This window comes from Brassica oleracea, chromosome C5 (genome assembly GCF_000695525.1).
Source record: "Brassica oleracea var. oleracea cultivar TO1000 chromosome C5, BOL, whole genome shotgun sequence".
Classification (NCBI taxonomy): Eukaryota; Viridiplantae; Streptophyta; class Magnoliopsida; order Brassicales; family Brassicaceae; genus Brassica; species Brassica oleracea.
Window position 1 is genome coordinate 1318096 of NC_027752.1, and position 23156 is coordinate 1341251.

Genomic DNA, 23156 nt, shown 5'->3' on the forward strand with positions numbered 1-23156 from the left:
GTTTCGGAGAGGGCTTGTAAGTTGTAACCTTCGGGAGCTCACTACGGTCTCTATTTATCGGAGATATCGAAGGGGCTGTGTGTCATGCCACTTATCTCCAAGGAATAAATAAATAATAATCTCAGGTTTAAATTAGGAAAAAGATCCGTAGATAATAATACAATATATGGGCTTAAGTAAGGCCCATATATTTGAGCCCATAGTTTTCACACTAGATAATGGCGATAAGGCGGCTACAGAGAGAGAGAGAGAGAGAGCCACGTCCTAGACATTTCTCAGGCATGGCGTCATACGTCACCTTCTCAACGGTCACTCCCGTGGCGATCACCGGCAACAACAGTGGGGGATACGCTCTCTCAGCCTTCACGCGCCGCTGCGTAGCTCCGTCTCCGAATGCTGGGAGGAGGATGTTCAGAACGTCGGTTATGGCGAAAGCGTCGACTGAGAAGGCGGCGAAGAAAGCTATGGAGTACAGGAAGCTAGGGGATTCGGAGCTCAATATCAGCGAGATTACTATGGGCACTGTAAGAATGAGATTCCTCTCCTTCGCTATTGCTATCTGATGAAGAATTGGTTGAGTCGATGATTTTGTAATGGCCTTAGGAATATGAGTGTTAGTCTTTTGGACTTGTGCGATCATATCTAATGCATTGGTCTATCTTATTTTGTTTAATCATGCTTCAGATGACATTTGGGGAGCAGAATACTGAGAAAGAATCTCATGAGATGCTAAGTTATGCAGTTGAGCATGGCATCAACTGCATCGACACTGCAGAAGCCGTGAGTTTTTTTATTTTCTATCTTTTTGAATTTCTTCTTCTTTATGTATGTGTTTCGATATGAGCTAAAGAGAGGTATCCTATGTGCTCTCTCGCTAATCAAACATGTTTTGAGAAGCTTGAGATATAGGGAAGTTTATTTGGTTAATGGAAAATATCATTAATGGCTAGTGAGCTCTGGCTTTTGAAATAGTGCAAATTGATTAATGGTTCTTGATGAAGTAACTTGAATGTTTTGGTAAGAATTTAGAGATCGAGCACTGTTTGGCATTTGAAACAGATATATGTGTTTGTTCTTGCATCTGATTACTCGCGTAGTTAATCTGTTTTAGTAATTTACCAATCCATTTATTGATTTCTTATTTTCACAGTATCCTGTCCCAATGAAGAAGGAGACCCAAGGGAAAACGGATCTTTATATCAGTAGCTGGTTGAAGTCTCAGAGCCGTGACAAGGTACCACCATCTGTCATGCTTTGGATGCATATTGTTGTTAACTAATTGCTTCTTTTTGTGGATTCTGTTGATGGATAAGGAACTGATCTATGCTGGGTCTACTCAACTAAGATAATTGCTATATAATATTTTTGTGTTTTTCTGTGTACAGTTTGTTTTGGCAACTAAACTATGTGGGTACTCAGAAAGAACAGCATACCTGCGGGAGAATGCGGAGGTTACGCGTGTGGATGCAGTTAATATCAAAGAAAGTGTCGAGAAAAGCCTAAAACGCCTTGGCACTGACTACATTGATTTGCTTCAAATACACTGGTAACAGCGTCTTGTTACATTAAGCCTCAAGCCTAACACATATGCTAACATCTCTTATGCAAATTAGTCTTTCCGTTTTCATAGGCAAACCATTTCTTTATGTCATCATAGAGTGTGTGCAATATCATGATGCTGATGTTTTTTTCAGTCCAGGCCAGATCGGTATGTACCACTCTTTGGTGATAACTACTATGATACATCGAAATGGAGAGCTAGTGTGCCATTTGTCGAGCAGCTAAGGGCCTTCCAGGATCTCATAAACGAAGGAAAGGTTCGATACATTGGTGTCTCAAATGAAACTTCATATGGAGTGATGGAGTTTGTTCACACAGCAAAACTTGAAGGACTACCAAAGATTGTAAGCATCCAGAATGGTTACAGCTTGCTAGCTCGGATCCGTTTTGAAGGTAGTCTCTCTAGAAACATAGAAAGCAGTGGAATACATTTGGTCTTATCTCTTATGTGACCTTATGAGCATGTCCTTGATTCTAATGTCCTTCACTCCTTCTTGTGTTATAATCACAGTTGATCTGGTAGAAGTATGCCACCCCAAAAACTGCAATGTTGGCTTGCTTGCTTATTCCCCTCTCGGAGGCGGCTCCTTGTCTGGAAAATACTTGGTTACAGACTTAGAAGCTACAAAGAACGCAAGGCTGAACCTTTTCCCTGGATTCATGGAGCGTTACAAGGGATCCTTAGCCAAGGTCTGTTCATGATCCAGCTATCCTTAAGAAACAACCAAAGTCGTGAAAGTTTTGTGACGTCAGTTGTATTCTTGTTCCGATCTTAGGAAGCAACAATCCAATACATTGAGGTGGCGAAGAAGCACGGTTTAACTCCGGTGGAGCTAGCTCTCGGGTTTGTACGTGACAGGCCTTTTGTGACGAGCACGATCATCGGAGCTACATCACTGGAGCAGCTCAAAGAAGACATTGATGCTTATCTGGTGACGGAAGGGCCGTTGTCGCCAGAAGTCATTGCTGACATTGAAGCCGTGTTCAGAAGGTACAAAGACCCTTCTTTCTTTTGAGAACAAAAAGGGTTTCTTCTCTTTATGAGTTTCTGACCTCACATGAACGCTCTTTTTTCCTCTCCATGCTTTAATATTGTTTGTATGATAATTAAGAACCATCAGGAAAAAAACTGTGAAAATGTTAAAAGAAAAAAAAGTAAGTTCTCAAGTTTGTTGTCCATGGTTTGATTAGTATCCTACAGAGTTTTACGTGATTGATAATGTCATGTGGAATTGTGAGATCATTTCATGGGCTGATGGTTGGATCTTGATCTCGTCATCTCAAAGCCAGATCTGTATAGCCAGCTTCAGATATCGTAAGCTAATCAGATAGTAAGTAATAAATCGTAGGATAGGTTAAATGGTGATTAAATCAACGATCCTCAATTACTTTTGCAGTCGGTAGTCAGGACTCAGTAGTCACCGACACAATGAATATCTATACTAACGCGTTACACGGATTTACATATGGTCCGATCCGTGTGAATGGACAGAGGACAGTGACTTGTCCACTAAGCAACTGGTTGTCTTCTCTTTGCTCGTCCAGTCACTATTGTCATAAAAAGAAAATAATTAATTCTAAACCGAAGAAAAGGTCCCAAAACTACGATAGACAAAAAAGTTGCAAGAATTAATTCGATATCAATCAATTGATTGATTAACACTTAAAATTTCCAAAAATATTTATTTATTTATTATTTAGAAGAAATTAAAAAAAAAAAAGAATTACAGCAAGTCGACAGTAAGGACAGAGACGGGAGACCTTTTAAGCTTTACAACTAGAGGGAGCACTGTACTTTATCTCCCAAACCAAAAATAGGATAAAAACACTGAGCCAGTGAAAAAAAGGCATCATTCCTGTTAGATCTGAATCTAATAAAGTTTTTTTTTCTATATTTATCGTCACCATTCTTTTAAGTTAAAGGGAAAAGAATAACTTCACTCACTCCCATTCTCGGATCTCTGCTCCACCAGTGGCACGACTCCGACTTCTTCTTCTTCTTCTTCTTCTTCTGTGAGTTTTCTTGTCGAGATTTGATTTTGATTATCTATTGTTTCGCCTTTTTATTGAGGTTTCATTCTCTGTGTTTTTGAATGTTTCTGTTTCTGTTTCTAATCAATGAATGTTCCAGCTTTCCCGAGAAAATGGAAATGCCAGATCTACTAGTTTCAGTTTAGTTCTAAGAAGATTTAATCTTTTGTCTGAAAAATTAAAAAAAAAATTGTCGGTGGCAATTATTTTTTCCTCCAAAACTAAACAGTTTGCTTGGATCCCACTTAACTTTATGTTCTGTGTGTGGTTTCTGACCCAATAAACACGGATCTGAATCCTCCAAGTCTGTGTTTTTATTCCTTAAATTTATTGATAGCATTGAAAATTTGTTGCCAGTGACTATCCACCAAACTTTTATACTTAAAAATATCTCAGACTTTTTGACTGTTTTAAAGTCTTATGCTTGTTCTGTTATGTATTTATGCAGAGAAACTCACATATAGAGAAACAGAGAGGAGAGAGTAAACCCTTTTACTTTTTGGTTATTGTGAGGAGATTGTGTTTTAATGATGAGAGGTAGATCTGATGGAGGCCAAAAGAAGCGGCTAATTGCTTCTGTCTGCGCGGTGGCTTTACTCCTCTGCTTCGTGTATATGTACTATGGTTCCTCTAACCAAGGTGCATCAGCATTGGAGTACGGAAGATCACTGAGAAAACTCGGATCCTCTTATTTGGGTGGAGATGATGATGATAATAATGGTGATAACAAACAAGACGGATCTGTCACCAGTGAAGAAGACAGCCTTGCTGTGGCCAAAAGCTTCCCTGTAAGTAGTTGTAACCACAAAATTTTATTTCTATTGTAAAAAACTAACGTTGGGTATATATATATATATATATGTTTAAGGTTTGTGATGATCGGCACTCGGAGATCATCCCTTGCTTAGACAGGAACTTCATCTACCAGAGTAGGTTGAAGCTGGATCTATCTCTAATGGAACACTACGAACGTCACTGTCCTCCTCCCGAGAGAAAGTTCAACTGTTTGATTCCTCCTCCATCTGGCTACAAGGTTCCTATTAAGTGGCCTAAGAGCAGAGATGAAGTGTGGCAAGCGAACATACCTCACACTCACCTTGCTAAAGAGAAGTCTGATCAGAACTGGATGGTTGTCAAAGGAGATAAAATCAATTTTCCAGGTGGTGGCACTCATTTCCATTACGGAGCTGATAAGTACATTGCATCCATCGCCAATGTAAGCCTCACTTAAAGCCTTTTCATTAATGATAATATACAATGTTCTAAAAATCAGTTTAGGCTTCCGTCTAGACGGCAAATCGGTCATAGCTGAAACGATTTTTTAGAAAATTTGATTTCTGTGATTCAAATCAGTTTAAACCATTCTAAATCGATTAAAGTTGATTTAAATCGATCTAAACTAGTCTAAGTCGATTTAAACTATTCTAAATCGGTAGATTGGTAAATTCCTAAATTTTTCTAATTCTTTTATATTTAATTTTTAGAATTTATTAAAATAACTTTATAATTAGACACATAAAACTAAAATATATAATATAAATAGTATTTCTAAAATATATAATATAGTGCAATCACTAAATTTGTCTAATTTCTTTTTCTTTGTATATCTAATTTTTATAATTCATCAAAACAATTTTATAATTAGACACAAAAAAACTAAATATCTAATATACATATGTGTTTCTAACTTTCTAATGACTTCTTGTGACTTGCAGATGCTTAACTTCTCTAACGATGTATTAAACGACGAAGGGAGGTTAAGAACGGTTCTTGATGTTGGATGTGGAGTAGCTAGCTTTGGAGCTTACCTCCTCTCCTCTGACATAATCGCAATGTCATTAGCGCCAAACGACGTTCACCAGAACCAAATCCAGTTTGCACTAGAGAGAGGCATCCCTGCTTACCTCGGCGTCTTAGGCACCAAGAGACTTCCTTACCCGAGCAGATCGTTCGAGCTAGCTCACTGCTCTCGGTGTAGGATCGACTGGCTTCAAAGAGACGGCATTCTTCTCCTCGAGCTCGACCGTGTGCTAAGACCTGGAGGCTACTTCGCTTATTCCTCTCCCGAAGCTTACGCGCAAGACGAAGAGGATTTGAGGATATGGAAGGAGATGAGCGCGCTTGTTGAGAGGATGTGTTGGAGAATCGCTGCTAAGAGAAACCAAACTGTTGTTTGGCAGAAACCGTTGAGTAATGACTGTTACTTGGAGAGAGAGCCAGGGACACAGCCTCCTCTTTGTCGCTCGGATGCTGATCCTGATGCAGTTTATGGTGTGTCAATGGAAGCTTGCATCACTCCTTACTCCAAGCGTAAGTATGCTCTGCATTTGCTTTTACGGGATTCGGTTAGTCCGGTTATTCGGTTCGATTAGTTGGGTTTTTGGTTAGTTCAGTTCAACATAAATCTTACCGAAACAATCCAAAATAAAGTTTTGTTTGATATATGGTTAGTTCGGGTTATTTGTTCAATTAGTTAGATTTTCGGGTTATTTGGTTTGGTTAGTTGAGTTTTTGGTTAGTTCGGTTTAACATGAATCTTACCGAATTGATCCGAAATAAAGTTCTGTTTGATATATGTTTAGTTCGGTTCTTGAACCGATGTTTTTATTCGGTTTGGTTCGGATAGGCACGTTTGGTTCAAAATCCCAAGCCTACTTTTACCGTTGGTTTCTGTTAGTAACTGGTCGTTGGGTTCTGTTTTTGTTTTGTTAATACAGATGACCATAAGACCAAGGGAAGTGGGTTAGCTCCATGGCCAGCTAGGATGACTTCTCCTCCACCCCGTCTTGCGGACTTTGGTTATTCAACACATATGTTTGAGAAAGACACGGTACGACAACCACAACCAATCTTGATAGATTCTTATATAAGCAAGAAGAAACTGAAGCATATTGTTTTTGTATGTCTTTCTTTGCAGGAACTATGGAAACAGCAAGTGGACAGCTACTGGAACCTAATGTCGTCAAAAGTCAAAGCAAACACCGTGAGGAACATAATGGACATGAAAGCTCACATGGGTTCTTTCGCAGCTGCTCTTAAAGACAAAGATGTGTGGGTTATGAACGTTGTCTCTCCCGACGGTCCCAACACTCTTAAACTCATCTATGACCGCGGTTTAATCGGAACAAATCATAACTGGTAAAAAAATACCTGAAACTTTTAAAACTTTTTTAACAATAAAATTTCACATTTTTCACCGTTATTTATTTTTTGTAGGTGTGAGGCTTTCTCTACATACCCGAGAACATACGATCTCTTGCACGCGTGGACTGTTTTCTCAGACATTAGAAGCAAAGGATGCAGCGCGGAGGATCTGTTGATTGAGATGGATAGGATTCTTAGACCTACAGGGTTCATCATCATCAGAGACAAGGAGAGCGTTGTTGAGTCGATCAAGAAGTATATGAAAGCTTTGCATTGGGAGGTTGTGGCGTCTGAGAAAGTAACTACGGGTTCGGAGCTTGACCAAGAGAGTGAAGATGGTGAGAGCACTGTCGTTTTTATCGTCCAGAAGAAACTGTGGCTCACCAGTGAAAGCCTTAGGGACACTGAGTAATCAGAATCAACAGCAGAAGAAGAGGAAATAAAAAAGAAAGAAATTGTTTTATTCCCACATGTTTTTATGTAGTTTTTATTTCGATTTGTACCACATAAGCAATATTATATAATTAATTATTAAAATTAATCATTATATTTTAATTTTGTTTAAAATTCTAAAATATTTGTGGAAGCTCTTTAATCAAGTGAAAAGATTTATTAATGCTTTTAATGTATATTTCATAAGGCTGTTTATGTTTATGGTGGTGAAATCAACTTAAATACTTAATCACATGTATAATAGTATCTAATATTTTCCATATTGAACTATTGATATATGTGTAGTCTAACTATTTTAATACAATTATTAAAAAATTTATTAATCATTTAAAAGAAATATTATATTATACAGAGAAAAAAATAAATATAACTAAAAACATACATATATAAAAATTAAATTTCTAAAAAAAATATAAAACAAAAAATATATCTGTCTCGGGTGAGAATCTAGTTTACTGTTAAAAAAAGAAAAAAATAAAAATATTTTAGTGTATGACAGTGGAAAATACTTCGAACGCCGACAAAAAAAACAAATTATTCGCTTATTACTGTTTAACCACTTTAATGTTGAAGCTACAAGGCATCCAATTCCAAACACTGAAATACGTGCGTAATTAACCATAAGCATTAACATTATAAAATGATGGACGACCTAATGTTGATTTTTATATTATTTAATAGAGAATCAATCAATAATGCCGAAAGGGACAATTAAGAAAAAATAAAACAAAAATTAGGTGAAACTTTGTTTCTATTACCATGTGTGTGGGGGAGACGTAGATAGATAGATAGATACAAATCTCTTTTTGATATGTCTGATTAGATTATTTTCCCAAAAAAGTCCAGCTCTCTCTCTCTCTATCTGTATACAATTTTCTTCGTCTCTCTATCCTGCAAGATAAACCACTTCTGATCTGAAGACTAATAAAGTCTGAAGCTTGGTTGCGTAACATGTCGGTGACAGCTCGTATGATTGTAAAGTAGATTGCTTTAGGGGTTTTTTTCGATTATCTGATTCATTTATCAATTCGATCGGAGATTAAAGGTTACTTAGAGCTCGAGTTCGTTCTTCTTCATTGAATTGAATTGAATTGGGGTTAGATTAGATACACAGAATAAAGGGAAAAAAAAAAGGTTACTTTTTGGTTGGAGATAAATGGATCGAGTGGTTGGTGGCAAGTTCAAGCTTGGTCGAAAGCTTGGAAGTGGATCCTTTGGTGAAATCTTTCTAGGTCTTTTTGATTCTTCTTTGTTACCTTGTTTTGTCTTTACGTGTTTCTCTTCCAACCTTTTGTTTTTTCTTCTTCTTAATGAATTTTGCATTTTGGTTCAGGGGTGAATGTACAATCTGGAGATGAAGTTGCTGTTAAGCTCGTAAGTTGTAATGATTCTAGTTTTAGTTTAGTGAGAAGCTGCTTCTGTTAAAGTTGTAATTTATATATGTTTATATGTGACAGGAACCTCTTAGAAGTAGGCATCCTCAGCTTCATTACGAGTCAAAGATTTATATGTTTCTCCAAGGAGGATGTATGTTTTTTTTTCACTCTTGATCTTTTGAAAATCATAAAAAAAAAAAAAAACATACAATCTTTTTTATTTATAATTTATGTAATTGTGTATTTTTGTGTTATTTGAAGCTGGTATTCCACACCTTAAATGGTTTGGTGTTGAGGGTGAATACAACTGTATGGTGATCGACCTTCTTGGTCCTAGTCTGGAGGAGTTTTTCAACTATTGCAGCCGATCTTTCTCTCTAAAGACTGTTCTAATGCTCGCTGATCAGATGGTATATATATATATATATATAGTTTTTTTTTCTTTTTTCTTCTGGAATTGTATTTGGTTGCATGTACTGACACTATGCTTTCAATTTTGATGTCTGGCTATAGTTAAACAGAGTCGAGTATATGCATATACGAGGCTTTCTCCATCGTGATATTAAGCCTGATAACTTTCTGATGGGCGTTGGCCGCAGAGCAAACCAAGTTAGTTTTTTTTTCTTCTCAAATGACACTACTGTTTCACAGCTTTGGCTACTTTCTTACCTTTTGTTTGATCCGTTTGCAGGTTTACATCATTGACTATGGCTTAGCAAAAAAGTATAGAGATCTTCAAACACACAAACATATTCCTTACAGGTACATACTTTCTCTCTCCTCATGATGTGAGAATCCATGTTCTTTCTTAAACCTTAATCTGTAATGTTGCTTCTCAGAGAAAACAAGAATCTTACAGGAACGGCTCGATATGCAAGTGTTAACACTCATCTCGGAATTGGTTAGTTTCTTTTTTCTCTTGCTTCTCATGTTTGCATTTACCTTTAGACTAATATTCTAATATAACATCTCGTACACAGAGCAAAGTAGGAGGGATGATCTGGAGTCTCTTGGCTATATGCTTATGTATTTTCTCCGAGGAAGGTAAATAAAATTTGATAAAATCTACACTCTACTCCCTCTTCCTTGTATTATAATACTTGTCACTGATCCTTCACTCTACTCCTCAGCCTTCCATGGCAAGGCCTTCGTGCAGGAACCAAAAAGGAAAAGTATGACAGGATCAGTGAAAAGAAAAGACTCACACCAGTCGAGGTATTTTTAACTTCCCTTTTCCCAATTGAAAAACTTGAATTCAAATCGTCTTTTGGCAGGTCCTCTGTAAAAGCTTTCCACCTGAGTTCACTTCCTACTTCCTCTACGTGCGTTCGTTACGGTTTGAAGACAAACCAGACTATTCCTACTTAAAGAGGCTTTTCAGAGACCTATTCATCCGAGAAGGTTTAGAACTTACTTATCCTACTGTACGTTTGTTTACAGAAGATAACTCAAAGAAACTGTCTTTGGTTTCCTGTTTGTGCAGGTTATCAGTTCGACTATGTATTCGATTGGACTATCTTGAAGTATCCGCAGTTCGGGTCCAGCTCCAGTTCTAGTTCCAGTTCCAAGCCAAGAGTAAGTCCACCATTATGAAGTTATATATGATCAGAATCGTTAGTTAGAGTATCAACATTCTCACGCTTTTCCTCTCTTCTCAATAGCCGAGCCTAAGACCAGCTCTGAACATTCCAGCACCATCTGCTGAGAAAGTTGAAAAGCCTTCAAGTAAGCATCTGATTTCTTCAAGTAAGTGTTCTAAAAATCGGTCTAAACAGCGCCTAGTTGGCAAATCGGATCTAACCGAAACGATTTTTCTAGAATTGATTTTTAAAAAATCGGTCTAGGTGTTCAAAAAATCGGTTTAGACGGCGTCTAGTCTGGGAATCAAATCTAACCGAAACGATTTTTTAAAAAATCTGTCTAGATGTTCAAAATTTTCGCCTGAATAATAAAATCTTCTATGAGGTGTATAAGCGATTTCTTGAATATTGGTTATATCGTTATGCCATAGCCACAACGTATTGATGCAGTTGTTGAAGAAACTCAGATACTAACAGACTGTGGTTAATATGCAGCTGGGAAAGAGACTCGAGATAGATACTCAAGTGTTTTCGAGGCATACACTAGAAGAACTGGCTTAGGAACCGGCCTTCAAGCTGATCGGTCTAGTAGACCGAGAACCTCAGAGAATGTTCTTGCATCTAGAGACGCGGTTACTCATCATCTACCTCCTTAAAATTACCTCACTTTTTTTACTGTTTGGTAACTTGAAAGATCTTAGACCTTTTTGTTTTTTTTTTGGTTGAATCAGCTAAACCAGGAGAGATCAATGACTTCATCTAGGAACCAGAGTTCTTCGAGAAAAGCAGTAGCGGGATCAAGTGTTCGAGCTACTTCCTCAGCTGATTTCGCAGAGAACCGAACCAGCAGCAGGCTCGTCCCAAGCAACGGTCGTTCCTCGACAACGCAGAGGACACAGTTTGCGCCTTCTTCTTCCTCAAAGGCTGCACCGTCGAGAATTCCTCCTGACGTTACACTAGAGTTTCTCAGTATTGGGAACGGGAAGAGGAAGTGATGGATGATAATTTATTTATCCATCTTTTGTTTGACAAGTTATATTACCTTTCATCCTCCTGGTTGATTACACTGATACAGTGTGGATATTAATATTTTCGAATTATGTTTTATTAGCCGTATAAACAACATGGTATTAAATATTAATACTCAGCGTTATAACTTATTATGCTTTATTTCATCTCTATCTTTTACATATGCAAAACTTGGCAAATATTTTTACCTTGTTTCATTTTAATAGTAAAATAAAAGTCGTTTTAAATTTTTTAATGTAAACCATGATATTTTTATTTAGGAAATATACAAAACTAAATGTTTTTTCATCTGTGTACAAAATTCTATAACAATAATAGAAATTATGAGAAAATATACAAAATTAAGTGTTTTTTAATTTGTGTCTAAAAAAATAATTGACATAAAACGGAAAGAGTATATTATTTTGTATTATTTTGATGATTATTAAAAATGTATTGTCACTTTTTGTTTGGTTTATCCAATTCACTTTTGTCATTCACAGTTTAGTTACATGGCCTAAAGCATTGACCAAATCTAGCAACTTTCAGACAAACCAAACCTAGAAACTCCCATAATTAGACAAAAGGGTTTCTATTGTCTGAAACAAATCTATCACTCAAGACTAGGGGTGGGCAAAAAAACCGAACCGAACCGATCGAACCGAACCGACCGAACCGAATTTCAAATCATTCGGACGGTTCAGTTCAGTTCGGTTTAAACCGAACAGAACCGATAAACCGAAGTGTTTTTATAGTTATTTAAATTAAAAATATTAATAATATCAAGATATTAAAATCCTAAGGTTAAGCCCACGTAATTTCCTTTTGCACGAAAGAAATCCTAATATAATTTGATTTCCATGACATTTCGTCTAACTTTTGTAATATTCGTCATTAAGCCCACATAATTTCCATGTTAATTTTTTTTCAATAGCGTATACTTTTAAACCCTAAAATTAAAACATAAACCAAGTGTAATTAAAAACAAAAGTTTTCTGCAACGTCTCTTTTCTGCGTCTCCTACTCTCCTTCCTGCCTATTTTTCTTTTTGGTGGTGTCAATTCTAATAACTTCAGGTGAGATTTTTAATATCAAGTTATAAGAATTTGTTACATATATTTATACAACTGAAAAGTGAAAACATCAAACTATTCTTTTATCTTATGTATTACATATATTTATTATGACCAACGCGATTATTTCATGACAACCATACATTTATGTATTAAAACATGATTTCTTGTACAATAAATAAACTAAGAGAAAATCTATTAAACCGAACCGAACCGAACCGAAATACAAACCGAATCGAATACAAACCAAACCGAATATAAACCGAACCGAACATAACCGAACCGAAATCGATCAAAACCAAACTAACTATGGTTTACTTCAGCTGAAAAAATTCTAGAACCGAATTAACCAAACCGAACCGAACTCGAACTGAACCGATAAAATAACCGAAGTGTCCACCCCTAGTCAATACAATGATTAGTGATCTTTTCCAGGTGTCATCTCCGTCTACCCAACTGAAACGATTTCTTCAAAAACTGATTAGCAACACGATCATCTCTATAACAAAGAACTCTCAAGATCGTGTTCGGATCCGACCTGTTCCATCTCCCAGTCGTCGGGGGCATAGGAAGCCTTTGTCCCGTCCCGACCAAACCCATCCCACTCGCTTCACACGTCGCGATGCTAAAATCTTCCACGAGCTGCTCCGTTGGCTGACTCATCAGCAGTACAACACCTTCCACCGTCTCCGCCTCTCTATCCACCACCTCTTCAGGTATCAACCCTTCCCCGCACGTGCAATAAACCTTCTTCAAACTCTCGAAGTCTTCCTCGATCATCTCGTGATCTGCTCGGTAGAACACTCGCGAGTGTCCTCCCGCTAGCAGAATCGTTAGAACCATTTCGAAAGAAGCCTTCATGACTTCTCTCATCGCCAACGCTTGCGCTCTATCCGCGAGGATCGCCGTCATCAGCGTTAGGTTCTGTTTCAAGATCCGTAGCGCGGGCTTGATCCTCGCGTTGGCGACGTCTCCTACGTAGAGTCTCTCGTAGAAGACCGAGTACGAGTCGAGGAAGATCAGTCTGTAAGCTGCCACCTCGGAGACGTGGTGGAACGCGGTTTCGATCCCCGCTTGCGTGGAGTCGAAGTAAGAGGAGGAGGATGAGCTTGTGCGTTCGCGGTGGCGTTTGCGCGTGGCGGGGAGGACGCTAGGGTTTAGAGAGAGGGATTTGTTGAGGGAGTGGAGCTGAGAGCTTAGGAAGTGTAGAGTGTTGAGGCGAATGTAGAGGCGTTGGGTGCCGCGGCTCGTGGAGGGACGTGGGTGGTGGCCGTCGGAGATGCCTAAGGCGCCGCCGCTGAGGCTGTTGAGATCTTCGCCGGAGGCAGTGCATGGTGTGGCTTTCTTTAAAAGCTTTACGAACTTTGAGTCTCTGTTGCATCTTGTGAGAGGAGGAAGCGTAGGGATGTAGCTCTGTTTCGAACCTAACAAAATCAAAAACAGAGTCAGTAACAGTTATACATAGGCTTGGGCATTTCGGTATCGGTTCAATACATTTTTTCAGTTTTTCGGTTCTGGAGATATAGGATCCGTTCGGATATTAAGAAAAATTGGTTTCAGCTCGGTTATTTCATTTTTGGTTCGGTTTGAGTAATAAAGTTGAAAACCGACTAATATCCTATATAACTTCAAGTCCAATTTGGTTACAGTTTTCGGTTAATAAATTTTAGATTTTTCATATTAAATATCAGGTTTTTTTGGGTTTCAAGATAAAAAAAATCGGATAATTGGGATAATTATAAATATTTTAGATAAAAAATATTTGAGTAATTTTTTATCAGGTAATTCGATTTATAAATAATATTTTAAAGCATTTAGTTGTTTAAGACTAAATATAGTTAATGGTTATAAGAATTTAGATACCCATTCTAATCTGGTTTGGTTTTGATTTTTTCGGTCCAAAAGAAATATGATCCGCTCATTACTTGAGAGGATCTAAATCCGAACCGATCTTTTTTCGGTTCGTTTTTTGCTCCAAATAAATGTGTCCATGCCTAGTTATATGATATGATTTACATTTTGTTTTCACTCACCACAAGATGCAACGAAGGTAGTGTATTCCTGGAAGAGTTGTTCTAGCCCTTCAGCCAGATCATGAACGAGATCCTCTGTAATACCAATCGGGACTTCAAAGAACTCAGCAATCGCATCGTTAGCTAGCTTCATCAACTCACCAGCAGATTGAGCATATGGTTCTGATTTTGATTTAGGGTTCCATGTCTAAAGAAAAGAAAAACAAACAAAGACTTAAGCATATGACCAAAATGCTTTCTTGAACCACAAGTCAAGATTTGATAAACTTACTTCAGCTTCCTTTGCCCTACTCAAGCATTCTTGAACTGTTTTCAACTTCTCATCAATCCACTGCTTTAAAAGCCGTAGTATAATCGATTCGACTTCATAAGGAACCATCTCTCTAACAAGCCCTTTGCCTCCATCTTCACATTCCTCTGAATCTTCAGCCACCATCTGCACAAGAACCTTCTCCAGCTTCCCCGCCGTCTGCAGAACTTCCACAGTCTCTTTAGTAATACTCGACCGGCCAGCTAAGTACTGCATCAAGACCGAACCGTAACACTGGTGTACCGAAACCGAGGCCACACCAGCTGCAACTGAATACCATCTTTTAAGTATAGGGCTGAAACACTCTCGCTCACGCAAAGCAAGATCCTCTGTCTCCTTAGCTAGCTGAAGTAACATCTTCGCCGCTTCTTCTCCTTCCTCTGTTGCCGAAACGTTGTCCTTCATGTTCTCAGTAACCTGAAACATTTTACAACGAATTAAAAACAAATAACAGGAAAATATAAGTAACTTGCTGTTCAAGTTACCTTGGAGAAAGCGTTTTTAATAGAAGCTCTTATATAGTAATCAACACGCTCCCCTGAAGAATCCACCAGCTTCACATCACCTTTCTCTTGACTACTCCCTTGAGAGATCGTCACGTCCTCCCCAACAATCCTAGACGAAGACAAAGCCAACGGCAGAAGATTCTCGATCAATCCAACGTTCCCTCGCTGAAAATAGTCATGGTAACTCAGCAACCTTTTCTCGGTCCATCCTTGCATAGAAGCCAACGTCGACGTCAAAAGCTTCACGTAGAGAGCCTCGCGATCAGACTTCTTGGCGTCATTAGCCACTTCAGCCAACATGGCGTGAGAGGCACCAAGCAAGTCAGGCTCCATCTGAGAGGTCACAATGTACTGATGGAACAGAACCCAAGTGAAACACAAGTTATGCACGGGACGCGTGATTCCAAGCATCGACCATGTCTTCTTCATCAACTCCAAGAGCTCATCGATCTCGTCAAGAACCAACGTCTCATCACGAACGTCGAAAATGGACTGCAAAAGCGCTACGTAGAGATGAATGTTGAGAGGGTATCCATCAGCCCAGTGGCATACGTCGCTTGCTGTGGTGTTGGTGTTGCGGCATGCTAAGGAGATGACGACGTTACATAGCGTAGCCATTGCTTCTGAGGTTTTGCCGGTGTCGACGGGTTTGGTCTCGCTCTGGCGGATGACTTCTCGGAGACGCATTGCGAAGTTGTTGGTTTTCTCAAGAGGGATTGATGGGTGAAGGAGAAGACCAGCTTCAATGACTTTAAGCTGTCGTCTCTGCCATATCTGATACTCGTGTACTTCACTGAACTCCGACGTTTTCACGTGCCGGAGAAGCTCTAACGGGAGGATGATCGTCTCTGCTCGCTTACCCGTCTGAAGAATAGTAACATTCAATCTCCTTAGTCAAAATCTAGAAACAGAGATTCTTTCATATCCTTTCCATGAATATAGTAGTTTAGAGATTTTTATTTATTTAAAGTTTATATTTTTACAGTAACTTTATAGTTTTTTTTTGTTTTGCTAAATTATAAAAGTAACTTTATAGTTCATTTAATCATTTTGCATATTTAATTACAAATTATTATATGTACGTAATAACATATAATAATTTTTCTGTGGAAATTATGTACTAAATTAAATTTTATTTTTGATATTGTAATTTTATTTTTAAAGTATCTCAAAACTCTAAAACTAAGGGTGTGATTGACAATGGTTGTAGGTGCTCCCCATTTATTTCTACAGCACTAAAATTCACAGCAATCAAATTTTAATAAAAATTTCAAATCACGACTCTTTAAATAACCAAAGATCTAGAGCAAATTTTTCGGAGCTTTCCATAAAATTCTACAACAATAAAAAGTTTACATTTTTTTCTAGAGTAAAATTTTTAAACCTGCGGCCATTACCAATCGGACCCTAAGATTTAGAGAGTATTATTAAAGATAACAGAGTAGCTTACTTGCCCAACAAGCGTCCTTGTTAGGGTTTTCCTTAGCCGAGTGTCACCTTGTTCCGTAACCCTCATTTGTTGCCTCATAATCTCCGCAGAGGTTAATGGTCTTCTAGGCCGAGAAGGCGGGACCGTCAAGAAACCAGCACCGGGGCTAATGTGACCCGAAGAGCCACCTCCTATGCTGCTTCCATTACCAGGGGAGGAAGGAGCAGACGCGGCTCCCGAAGCTGTCGTCATTCGCCTAGACGGAGATCTTTTTAGCATTTTCAACCCTAATGCCCGTTTCACTCGGCTTGTTGGTGTCGTCACCACCTCTTTCCTCCCTAAAGATCCGAATGCTGAACCCTTACTCGACCCTGATCCTCCTCCTCCTCCTCCTAAACCGTCTCCTTCGTTGTCACCACCGTTGTGTTTTGAGTAGAACGTGAGAGCTGTTCTGCCTCCGAATCCAGGTGATGACCGACAAGCCGCGAAAAAGATCTCATACGCGGTTTCGCGTATTTCATCCTTATCAAGCCCATCGAGTTTCCCAAATGGCCAGAGAAGATCAGTGTCAGGACAAACTGTAGAGGCCGCCGTGTCGGAGAAGGACTCCCTCCGGGAATGACGAGCCATCACACGGAGGGAGGTAGGAAGGGAAAAAAAAAACCTATGCAAGGAAAAGAAAAGATCAAGATGGATTCGGATTTTTATCAAAAATCAGAGAAAGTGAGGAGAGAGAAGTTATTGGTTTTAATAAGGGGACAAAATGAGAGACAGAGAGAAATGAAGAGACAACTTGGATTCGAATCTCTCTCTGTCCTAAGGAAGGAGAGAGGATGTGAGAAAAATTAGGAGGACTACATAATGATAACCATAATTAGCATAATCTTATATTCCAAGTAACTCCTGCCAAAAGCCAAATCTTGTTTTGTTTTTTTCCCCTTTGCACAAAATACAACCTATTTTTGTTATCAACAGAATCCAGCAGAAAACATCAATTGAGATTTAGTTAGATGCATGTTTCTCAACATAACTTTGCACATTCCTGTTTGTTGATGTGTCTGGAAATAAAATTTGGTTAGTAGCAGTGCTGGCTAAAGCAGTCCCCTCTGGCAATTCCGAACGGAGAAAAGAGATCAGTCCAAAACATTGATACAGTAACTAAAGACTAGGAAGAAATGCATTTGTTACACACATGAGATCAGTCCAAAACATTGATATCAGCAAAAAAAAAAAAAAACAACTGAGTTCTAGGATTATTAACAAGGATGAGATGACAAACTAATCAGCTTTTGCTACATCAACAAGCACACTGTTCTTCGCCATTATACGTACCCAGTTGCATGCGAATCAAGATTTTGAATTAAAGGTTGTTGGGTTCCACTATAGAGTGGAAACCCTCCAAAAACAGGCGTATGCCACTTAAGCGTGGAGAGCACACGGTATTCTTTAGTAAAAGGCGAAAGAACAGTTCGCTTTGTGCTCACCACATGGCTGCGTGATTCGATTCAATAGAACAAGACCTTTATATTTATCGTGAGAGCTTTCGCTCGCTGGTTACTCCCACTGCTCCGGTGTGGGACTCTGTAACAACTGAGCAAAAAACAGTTCAAATAAAATAACTCTTCGTGGGCTTTTAATAGGCCTGCAAATACCCAAAGAGTTGGGCTTTTAAAACACACAAAAGTTTAAAACCCTAGCACTCACTATGCGTCGCGCGCTTATATATCAAAAGCCGCAAAAACCCTAATTTTCTTACAAAACAGAGATTAGCTCAAGCCGTCCAAAATGTCGAAGCGAGGTTCGTGTCGCACTCTTAGATCTTTAATGTATGCAATTTATCAAAGTATTTCTCATTGCTTATAAGCTTTTTAATGTTGATTAGGACGTGGAGGTACGTCTGGTAACAAGTTCAGGATGTCGCTTGGTCTCCCCGTGGCGGCGACCGTGAACTGCGCCGACAACACAGGTGCCAAGAACCTCTACATCATTTCGGTGAAGGGAATCAAGGGTCGTCTCAACCGATTGCCTTCCGCTTGCGTCGGAGACATGGTGATGGCCACCGTGAAGAAAGGGAAGCCTGATCTAAGGAAAAAGGTTCTGCCAGCTGTCATCGTTAGGCAGAGGAAGCCGTGGCGCCGAAAGGATGGTGTTTTCATGTACTTCGAAGGTAAACAAAAAAAAATAATTTACTATTCTTTTTAAAACAGTTAATTTAAATGTTTGAATTAATTAAATAGTTTGTTTTGTCAATGAATAGTTATAGATTTAATAGTGTACGTGTTCCAGACTTGTGTCATGTGTTAACTAACTCGTTTTGAGGTGTGTATTAATACAAAACAAGAGCTGGTAAACTTAAAATGTGTTCTATCGTTACAGATGCTATAATGCTTTAACGCTTGTATCTGCTCCATTTGAACTCGATATTCGTATTAATCTTTTAGTTTAGATATATGTAGTTTCTGTGATTGACATTAACCAGGTTTAAGTCAAGTATCCACCGACACGTCTAGAGGGTGTTGATACGGTTACAAGTCTGGGAAACTTAATTTGTGTCCTTCGTTACAGATGCTTTATTTTGCTTTTAACGCTTGCTTCTGCTCCATATGGACTCTACATCTTACTCTTTTAACATTGATAATTGATTTTCTTAGTAGCTGAGTTTGTGAACACATGCTGATTTGGTATATTGGACAGATAATGCTGGAGTCATTGTGAACCCCAAGGGAGAAATGAAAGGTTCTGCGATCACTGGTCCTATCGGTAAAGAGTGTGCTGATCTTTGGCCAAGGATTGCTAGTGCTGCCAATGCCATTGTCTGAAGACAAGATCAATCAATCACTTGCCGTTTGGTTTTCTTTCAAAACAAATTTGGTAATTTTTGGTAGATGTTTTTTTTTTTTTTAATTTTCTGGCAATATGTACGACATTCAAATGTTTTGGTTATATAGACATCTATCAATGGTTTCTACTTTTGTCTTGAAATATTTGCTAAAAGCTGAAAATAATTATAAAACACTAATGATGATTATAGATTCAATGGTCGTAACTGATGGCTCTGTGGCTATGTATGAATGCTAAAGCAACCGAGAAAGATTGCAAAGCAGATAGCCATTTTTGGTATTGAACAAAGTAGCGTCCTCGTGGAAGCTTCTCAATCCTTAGTACACTCGTCTCATGTTTTGATCTCTGAAAACACATTGACTCCATCAGAGTTTAGTTTGATCTATTATATATATATAGAAGAAATGTTATTACCTGTATGAATAGCTCCAACAGATTATCTTTTTGTTGTTGGCCTTCTTTAAGAATGGTTAAGGAACAACCCAAGTCCCATCCTCCACAGTCACAGTTTCCTTGAGATTTCCACCTCTCTATCAAACTCAAAGGCCCATCTTCAGGCCCTCCGTGAATCCCTGATGGAAACACAACATCAATACTTGTCTTAGATCTTGAACTTCCACTTTCAGTTTGTACCAACGTAGATTTCCTCAAGAACTTCAATCCCCAACCTCCGGTTTCTTCTTCTTCTTCTTCAAGAAACTCTTGTTTCACAACAACAGCTAACGTTTCAAGATTTGTTGGAAGGTTGTTTTCCAGTAGATTCGCCTGCTCGTGATCAAAGTTTGGTTGTTGCATCTGCTCATCGTTCTTCATCACACCGACTACTTTTTCACACAATCCTCTATTTTTCTTCTTACACGGTGTCTGTGAATGCTCACCATTGTTGCTGAACAAAACAAACCTTCTCTCTTTGAATTTCTCACTCAACGATGAATCAGAGGACAAGGTTGACACCTTAATTCTACCAACTAGAAGCGATGATGAAGAAGATGATGATTCTCTTCTTTGCAGATGAATCATATATGAATACTCTAAAACACTTTGGTCATCAGCCTTGCTGCTTAAGCTTGCTACATAAACATCTTTTTGATTGTCCAACTTGAAAACAAAACGAGGCGTTCCATTGGCTCTCATAGTGAACTGAAGGGTTCCTTGAGAATCGTCTCTAGATGGAGACGAGAAGGTGTTGTTACTAGGTAAAGAGATTACCTTCCGAGATTGATCAGCAGCAATAGAGTCTGCTCCTGGTTTCCTCAAGAAATGACTTGGAGAAGAAGTAGAGAACTCGTCACTACATGATACTTTGGGGCTGTTTTTAAATATCTGTAAATACTTCCCGCTGCTCAAGACCGCCAAGCATCGTCCATCTTTCTTTTGTAACAAGTTTCTCGACTTTGATATGCTGTTTAGGCTTGAAGGACTCACGTCATTGTTCACATTCATCAACTGATCTTCATTCTTTTTAGCGTCAGGAGTATCACCCTCCATCTTTTACTTTGCTTTGCTCGTTGTAGAACCGGAGTAACTTCGATATTCACACGAGAAAGATTCCTAATCAATACAAAACCTGAGACAAATATAGAAACATATTAAAATTGTTTATGGCCCCTGCGCAAGGATGACACACACAAATCTGAGAAATATTAAAATCTAAATGCATAAATAACCAAGATTCCGATAGTAGTATACAAAAGGTTCGTTAAGACAACTAAAAACAATAGGATTGAAGAGAGAAAAAAGAATTAGAACAAAATAATAGGGGAATGAAACAGAATATTTGTTATTTATAATTTTCCAGTTTAAATAAGCTTTTCTAATTCTTTAGAATTAAAGGAATGCCAAAGAATTATATTCTTTATAAATGGTGTAGTTTTTGAGAAAAGAATAGAAATTTACTATTCCATTCATTTTTTATTACCATTTAGAACCACTGTACATGTATAAGAACATATTCTTATCTATTTAGTAGTTAGTACTAAATCATTTGCTTGATTACATTTTGAAAAACGAAATGCATCTAACATTGGATACAAACTTCAAAAAAGAAAAAAAACAAAAACAAAACGTAAAATTCAAAGCTACAGAACATGTTTGGTAAAAAAAGCCAAAGTTCTTGATATACCTGTTTTACCTATAAGGAATATGGGTTATAAGCTCTTCAACTGAAAAGAAAAAAAAACTATAAAGTAACAAATCACTAAACCCTAAGATTGATCTTCAAGATCTAATGTCAATTAAGATTTGAGCAGCCAGTTTTTATTTGATAACATCAAGGCAAATAGCACCATTTTGAAAAAAAAAAAAAAAAGAAAAGACATTAACCTTTCTCATTGCAATGCTTTATACCTAAATTAAAAACGGATCAAAGACATATTTTCAGCTAAGATGAAAATTTACCTTCTGGATGATTGCTCCTCTTCCGTTATATGTCTCACCAACTTTTAAGGCATAAGAAATGTTACCTCTCCTCCTAAAGAATCATTGAGTAAGAAGAAAGTGGGCAAAACTTTGAAGCAAAACATATGTGACAATCAAAGAAATGGGTATTGTACAAACATAGCGTGTTGCATCCACTTTTATATATAATCTGCCTTTTGATTTTTTTCGTTGTTTCCACTTAAGTCTTATTTTCTCAACTTTTGGTTAATTGGCTTCTAGTGGGAGGTGAGGTGTGTGTGTGTTCGGTGGATCAAACTCAACACACATATCACTATCTCTTAACTTATAATTATTTTATCTTTATGAACGCAGTTTTGCATCATATGAAGATATGGTCAATGTTTTAAGAAAAAAACTAGATTTTAACCCGCACGAATATTTTTCATTTATAAATGTATTTGATATTATTATAATTTTTATTTTTGTATTATATATTGTGTATCTCTATAATATTATTATTTATATTTCTTATTCGACGTTATTAATATATAGTGATTTGTTTAATACATTTTACTTTGTTATTAATTTTATTACTTACTAATATATTTTCAAGTTAGGTACAATAAAATAACAATATGAAATAATCAAATAGATAAACTCCTCGAAAATATTTTGTTTAATTTATACATTCTGCTATAATATATTTTCAAAATTTACTTAATTGTATTATAAAAAATAAATATGTTTAAGATAATTAATATTTACGTGTTGTGTGTTAAAAAATATACTTTATATTATTTTAGTGTTTTATGGGATTTATAAGTAAAAAACATGGTTTTGTTTAAATAATAAAAACTTATTATTTTACATAGTAGCATCTATCATATTATTTTAGTAAATTTTTTTGATATAAGATATTTTTGGATGTTATGTTATTAAGTTTTTTTAATTAAAATTTCAAAATATTAGATTGCTTTAGTTTATACAACATATATATTTTGTTTTTTCCTAGTCATTTCAAAAATTTATTCTTTATTATCTATGATTTTTTCTTTTATAAAATTTGAAAAATTATCATTTTGAGTTTGAATAATTATTTTCAAAATGTTATATTTTATCAAGAAAACTTTGAAAATTACACTACTATATTTGAGTTTGAAAGATTACATGAATTTTGAATATTTTTTGTTACTACATCAATACTTTATTTTATAAAAAATATTTGAATTTTTGGTAATATTTGTAAATTTTCTCAAAAGATTTGTTATAATTAAAATAAAATATATATTTATAATTAAAATTTGATTTGTCATTAATATTTTAAATGAATTATTAAACTTTCATAGTTTTCTAATAATATATATTTTAAATAGTATATGAGCTAAATGTTATTATTATATACTATTATATTTTGTATATAAACATTTTAAACA

The 23156-nt window shown here is 37.0% G+C and overlaps 6 protein-coding genes across 8 annotated transcripts; 4 read left to right on the forward strand and 2 right to left on the reverse strand.

Annotated features, from left to right (window-relative positions):
* Positions 1-242: 242 nt before the first annotated feature.
* On the forward strand, positions 243-2737 carry LOC106293212 (protein tas). Its single transcript, XM_013728867.1, has 7 exons — positions 243-524; positions 685-780; positions 1151-1234; positions 1386-1546; positions 1700-1953; positions 2072-2250; positions 2337-2737. Exons 1-7 carry the CDS (start codon positions 282-284, stop codon positions 2574-2576), a joined length of 1257 nt encoding a protein of 418 aa, XP_013584321.1. The 5' UTR covers positions 243-281; the 3' UTR covers positions 2577-2737.
* Positions 2738-3333: 596 nt separating this feature from the next.
* Positions 3334-7282, forward strand: LOC106293211 (probable methyltransferase PMT8). The gene is made up of 7 exons (XM_013728866.1): positions 3334-3573; positions 4040-4379; positions 4460-4807; positions 5307-5901; positions 6309-6421; positions 6509-6729; positions 6808-7282. Exons 2-7 carry the CDS (start codon positions 4119-4121, stop codon positions 7145-7147), a joined length of 1878 nt encoding a protein of 625 aa, XP_013584320.1. The 5' UTR covers positions 3334-3573; positions 4040-4118; the 3' UTR covers positions 7148-7282.
* A 706-nt stretch (positions 7283-7988) lies between these two features.
* Positions 7989-11323, forward strand: LOC106293214 (casein kinase I). 2 transcript variants are annotated; one of them, XM_013728869.1, is made up of 14 exons: positions 7989-8420; positions 8522-8562; positions 8646-8715; positions 8826-8974; positions 9078-9173; positions 9256-9326; positions 9404-9465; positions 9545-9608; positions 9695-9779; positions 9839-9965; positions 10048-10139; positions 10226-10310; positions 10640-10776; positions 10876-11323. In XM_013728869.1, exons 1-14 carry the CDS (start codon positions 8345-8347, stop codon positions 11137-11139), a joined length of 1419 nt encoding a protein of 472 aa, XP_013584323.1. In that variant the 5' UTR covers positions 7989-8344; the 3' UTR covers positions 11140-11323. The 2 variants fall into 2 exon arrangements, with proteins under 2 accessions (XP_013584323.1, XP_013584324.1); XM_013728870.1 differs by having other exon boundaries at positions 10226-10289.
* A 1160-nt stretch (positions 11324-12483) lies between these two features.
* On the reverse strand, positions 12484-17265 carry LOC106293215. Its single transcript, XM_013728871.1, has 5 exons — positions 16525-17265; positions 15054-15938; positions 14530-14985; positions 14259-14445; positions 12484-13649 (listed from the first exon to the last, which is right to left on the reverse strand). Exons 1-5 carry the CDS (start codon positions 17131-17133, stop codon positions 12664-12666), a joined length of 3123 nt encoding a protein of 1040 aa, XP_013584325.1. The 5' UTR covers positions 17134-17265; the 3' UTR covers positions 12484-12663.
* A 951-nt stretch (positions 17266-18216) lies between these two features.
* LOC106343793 (60S ribosomal protein L23) lies at positions 18217-19475 on the forward strand. Its single transcript, XM_013783103.1, has 3 exons — positions 18217-18301; positions 18386-18670; positions 19198-19475. Exons 1-3 carry the CDS (start codon positions 18289-18291, stop codon positions 19320-19322), a joined length of 423 nt encoding a protein of 140 aa, XP_013638557.1. The 5' UTR covers positions 18217-18288; the 3' UTR covers positions 19323-19475.
* Positions 19392-21875, reverse strand: LOC106343792. Of its 2 annotated transcripts, XM_013783102.1 has the most exons (4): positions 21742-21875; positions 21467-21506; positions 19759-20911; positions 19392-19689 (listed from the first exon to the last, which is right to left on the reverse strand). In XM_013783102.1, exons 3-4 carry the CDS (start codon positions 20830-20832, stop codon positions 19537-19539), a joined length of 1227 nt encoding a protein of 408 aa, XP_013638556.1. In that variant the 5' UTR covers positions 20833-20911; positions 21467-21506; positions 21742-21875; the 3' UTR covers positions 19392-19536. The 2 variants fall into 2 exon arrangements, with proteins under 2 accessions (XP_013638556.1, XP_013638555.1); XM_013783101.1 differs by lacking the exon at positions 21467-21506.
* Between the last annotated feature and the right edge of the window lie 1281 nt (positions 21876-23156).

Excerpts from the sequence above, each read along its gene's own strand:
- LOC106343792 (XM_013783101.1), bottom strand. The coding sequence starts at position 20,832 with ATGGAGGGTGATACTCCTGACGCTAAAAAGAATGAAGATCAGTTGATG. Across the intron at positions 19,690-19,758 it reads TGTTGGAGCTATTCATACAG|AGATCAAAACATGAGACGAG; the intron begins GTAATAACATTT and ends ATGTGTTTTCAG.
- LOC106293215 (XM_013728871.1), bottom strand. The coding sequence starts at position 17,133 with ATGGCTCGTCATTCCCGGAGGGAGTCCTTCTCCGACACGGCGGCCTCT. Across the intron at positions 14,986-15,053 it reads TTAAAAACGCTTTCTCCAAG|GTTACTGAGAACATGAAGGA; the intron begins GTAACTTGAACA and ends AAAATGTTTCAG. Across the intron at positions 13,650-14,258 it reads TACCTTCGTTGCATCTTGTG|GTTCGAAACAGAGCTACATC; the intron begins GTGAGTGAAAAC and ends TGATTTTGTTAG.
- LOC106293212 (XM_013728867.1), top strand. The coding sequence starts at position 282 with ATGGCGTCATACGTCACCTTCTCAACGGTCACTCCCGTGGCGATCACC. Across the intron at positions 781-1,150 it reads GCATCGACACTGCAGAAGCC|TATCCTGTCCCAATGAAGAA; the intron begins GTGAGTTTTTTT and ends TTATTTTCACAG. Across the intron at positions 1,547-1,699 it reads GATTTGCTTCAAATACACTG|GCCAGATCGGTATGTACCAC; the intron begins GTAACAGCGTCT and ends TTTTCAGTCCAG.
- LOC106293214 (XM_013728869.1), top strand. The coding sequence starts at position 8,345 with ATGGATCGAGTGGTTGGTGGCAAGTTCAAGCTTGGTCGAAAGCTTGGA. Across the intron at positions 8,563-8,645 it reads ATGAAGTTGCTGTTAAGCTC|GAACCTCTTAGAAGTAGGCA; the intron begins GTAAGTTGTAAT and ends TATATGTGACAG. Across the intron at positions 8,716-8,825 it reads TATGTTTCTCCAAGGAGGAT|CTGGTATTCCACACCTTAAA; the intron begins GTATGTTTTTTT and ends TGTTATTTGAAG.
- LOC106343793 (XM_013783103.1), top strand. Across the intron at positions 18,671-19,197 it reads TGTTTTCATGTACTTCGAAG|ATAATGCTGGAGTCATTGTG; the intron begins GTAAACAAAAAA and ends TATATTGGACAG.
- LOC106293211 (XM_013728866.1), top strand. The coding sequence starts at position 4,119 with ATGATGAGAGGTAGATCTGATGGAGGCCAAAAGAAGCGGCTAATTGCT. Across the intron at positions 5,902-6,308 it reads CATCACTCCTTACTCCAAGC|ATGACCATAAGACCAAGGGA; the intron begins GTAAGTATGCTC and ends TTGTTAATACAG. Across the intron at positions 6,730-6,807 it reads ATCGGAACAAATCATAACTG|GTGTGAGGCTTTCTCTACAT; the intron begins GTAAAAAAATAC and ends TATTTTTTGTAG.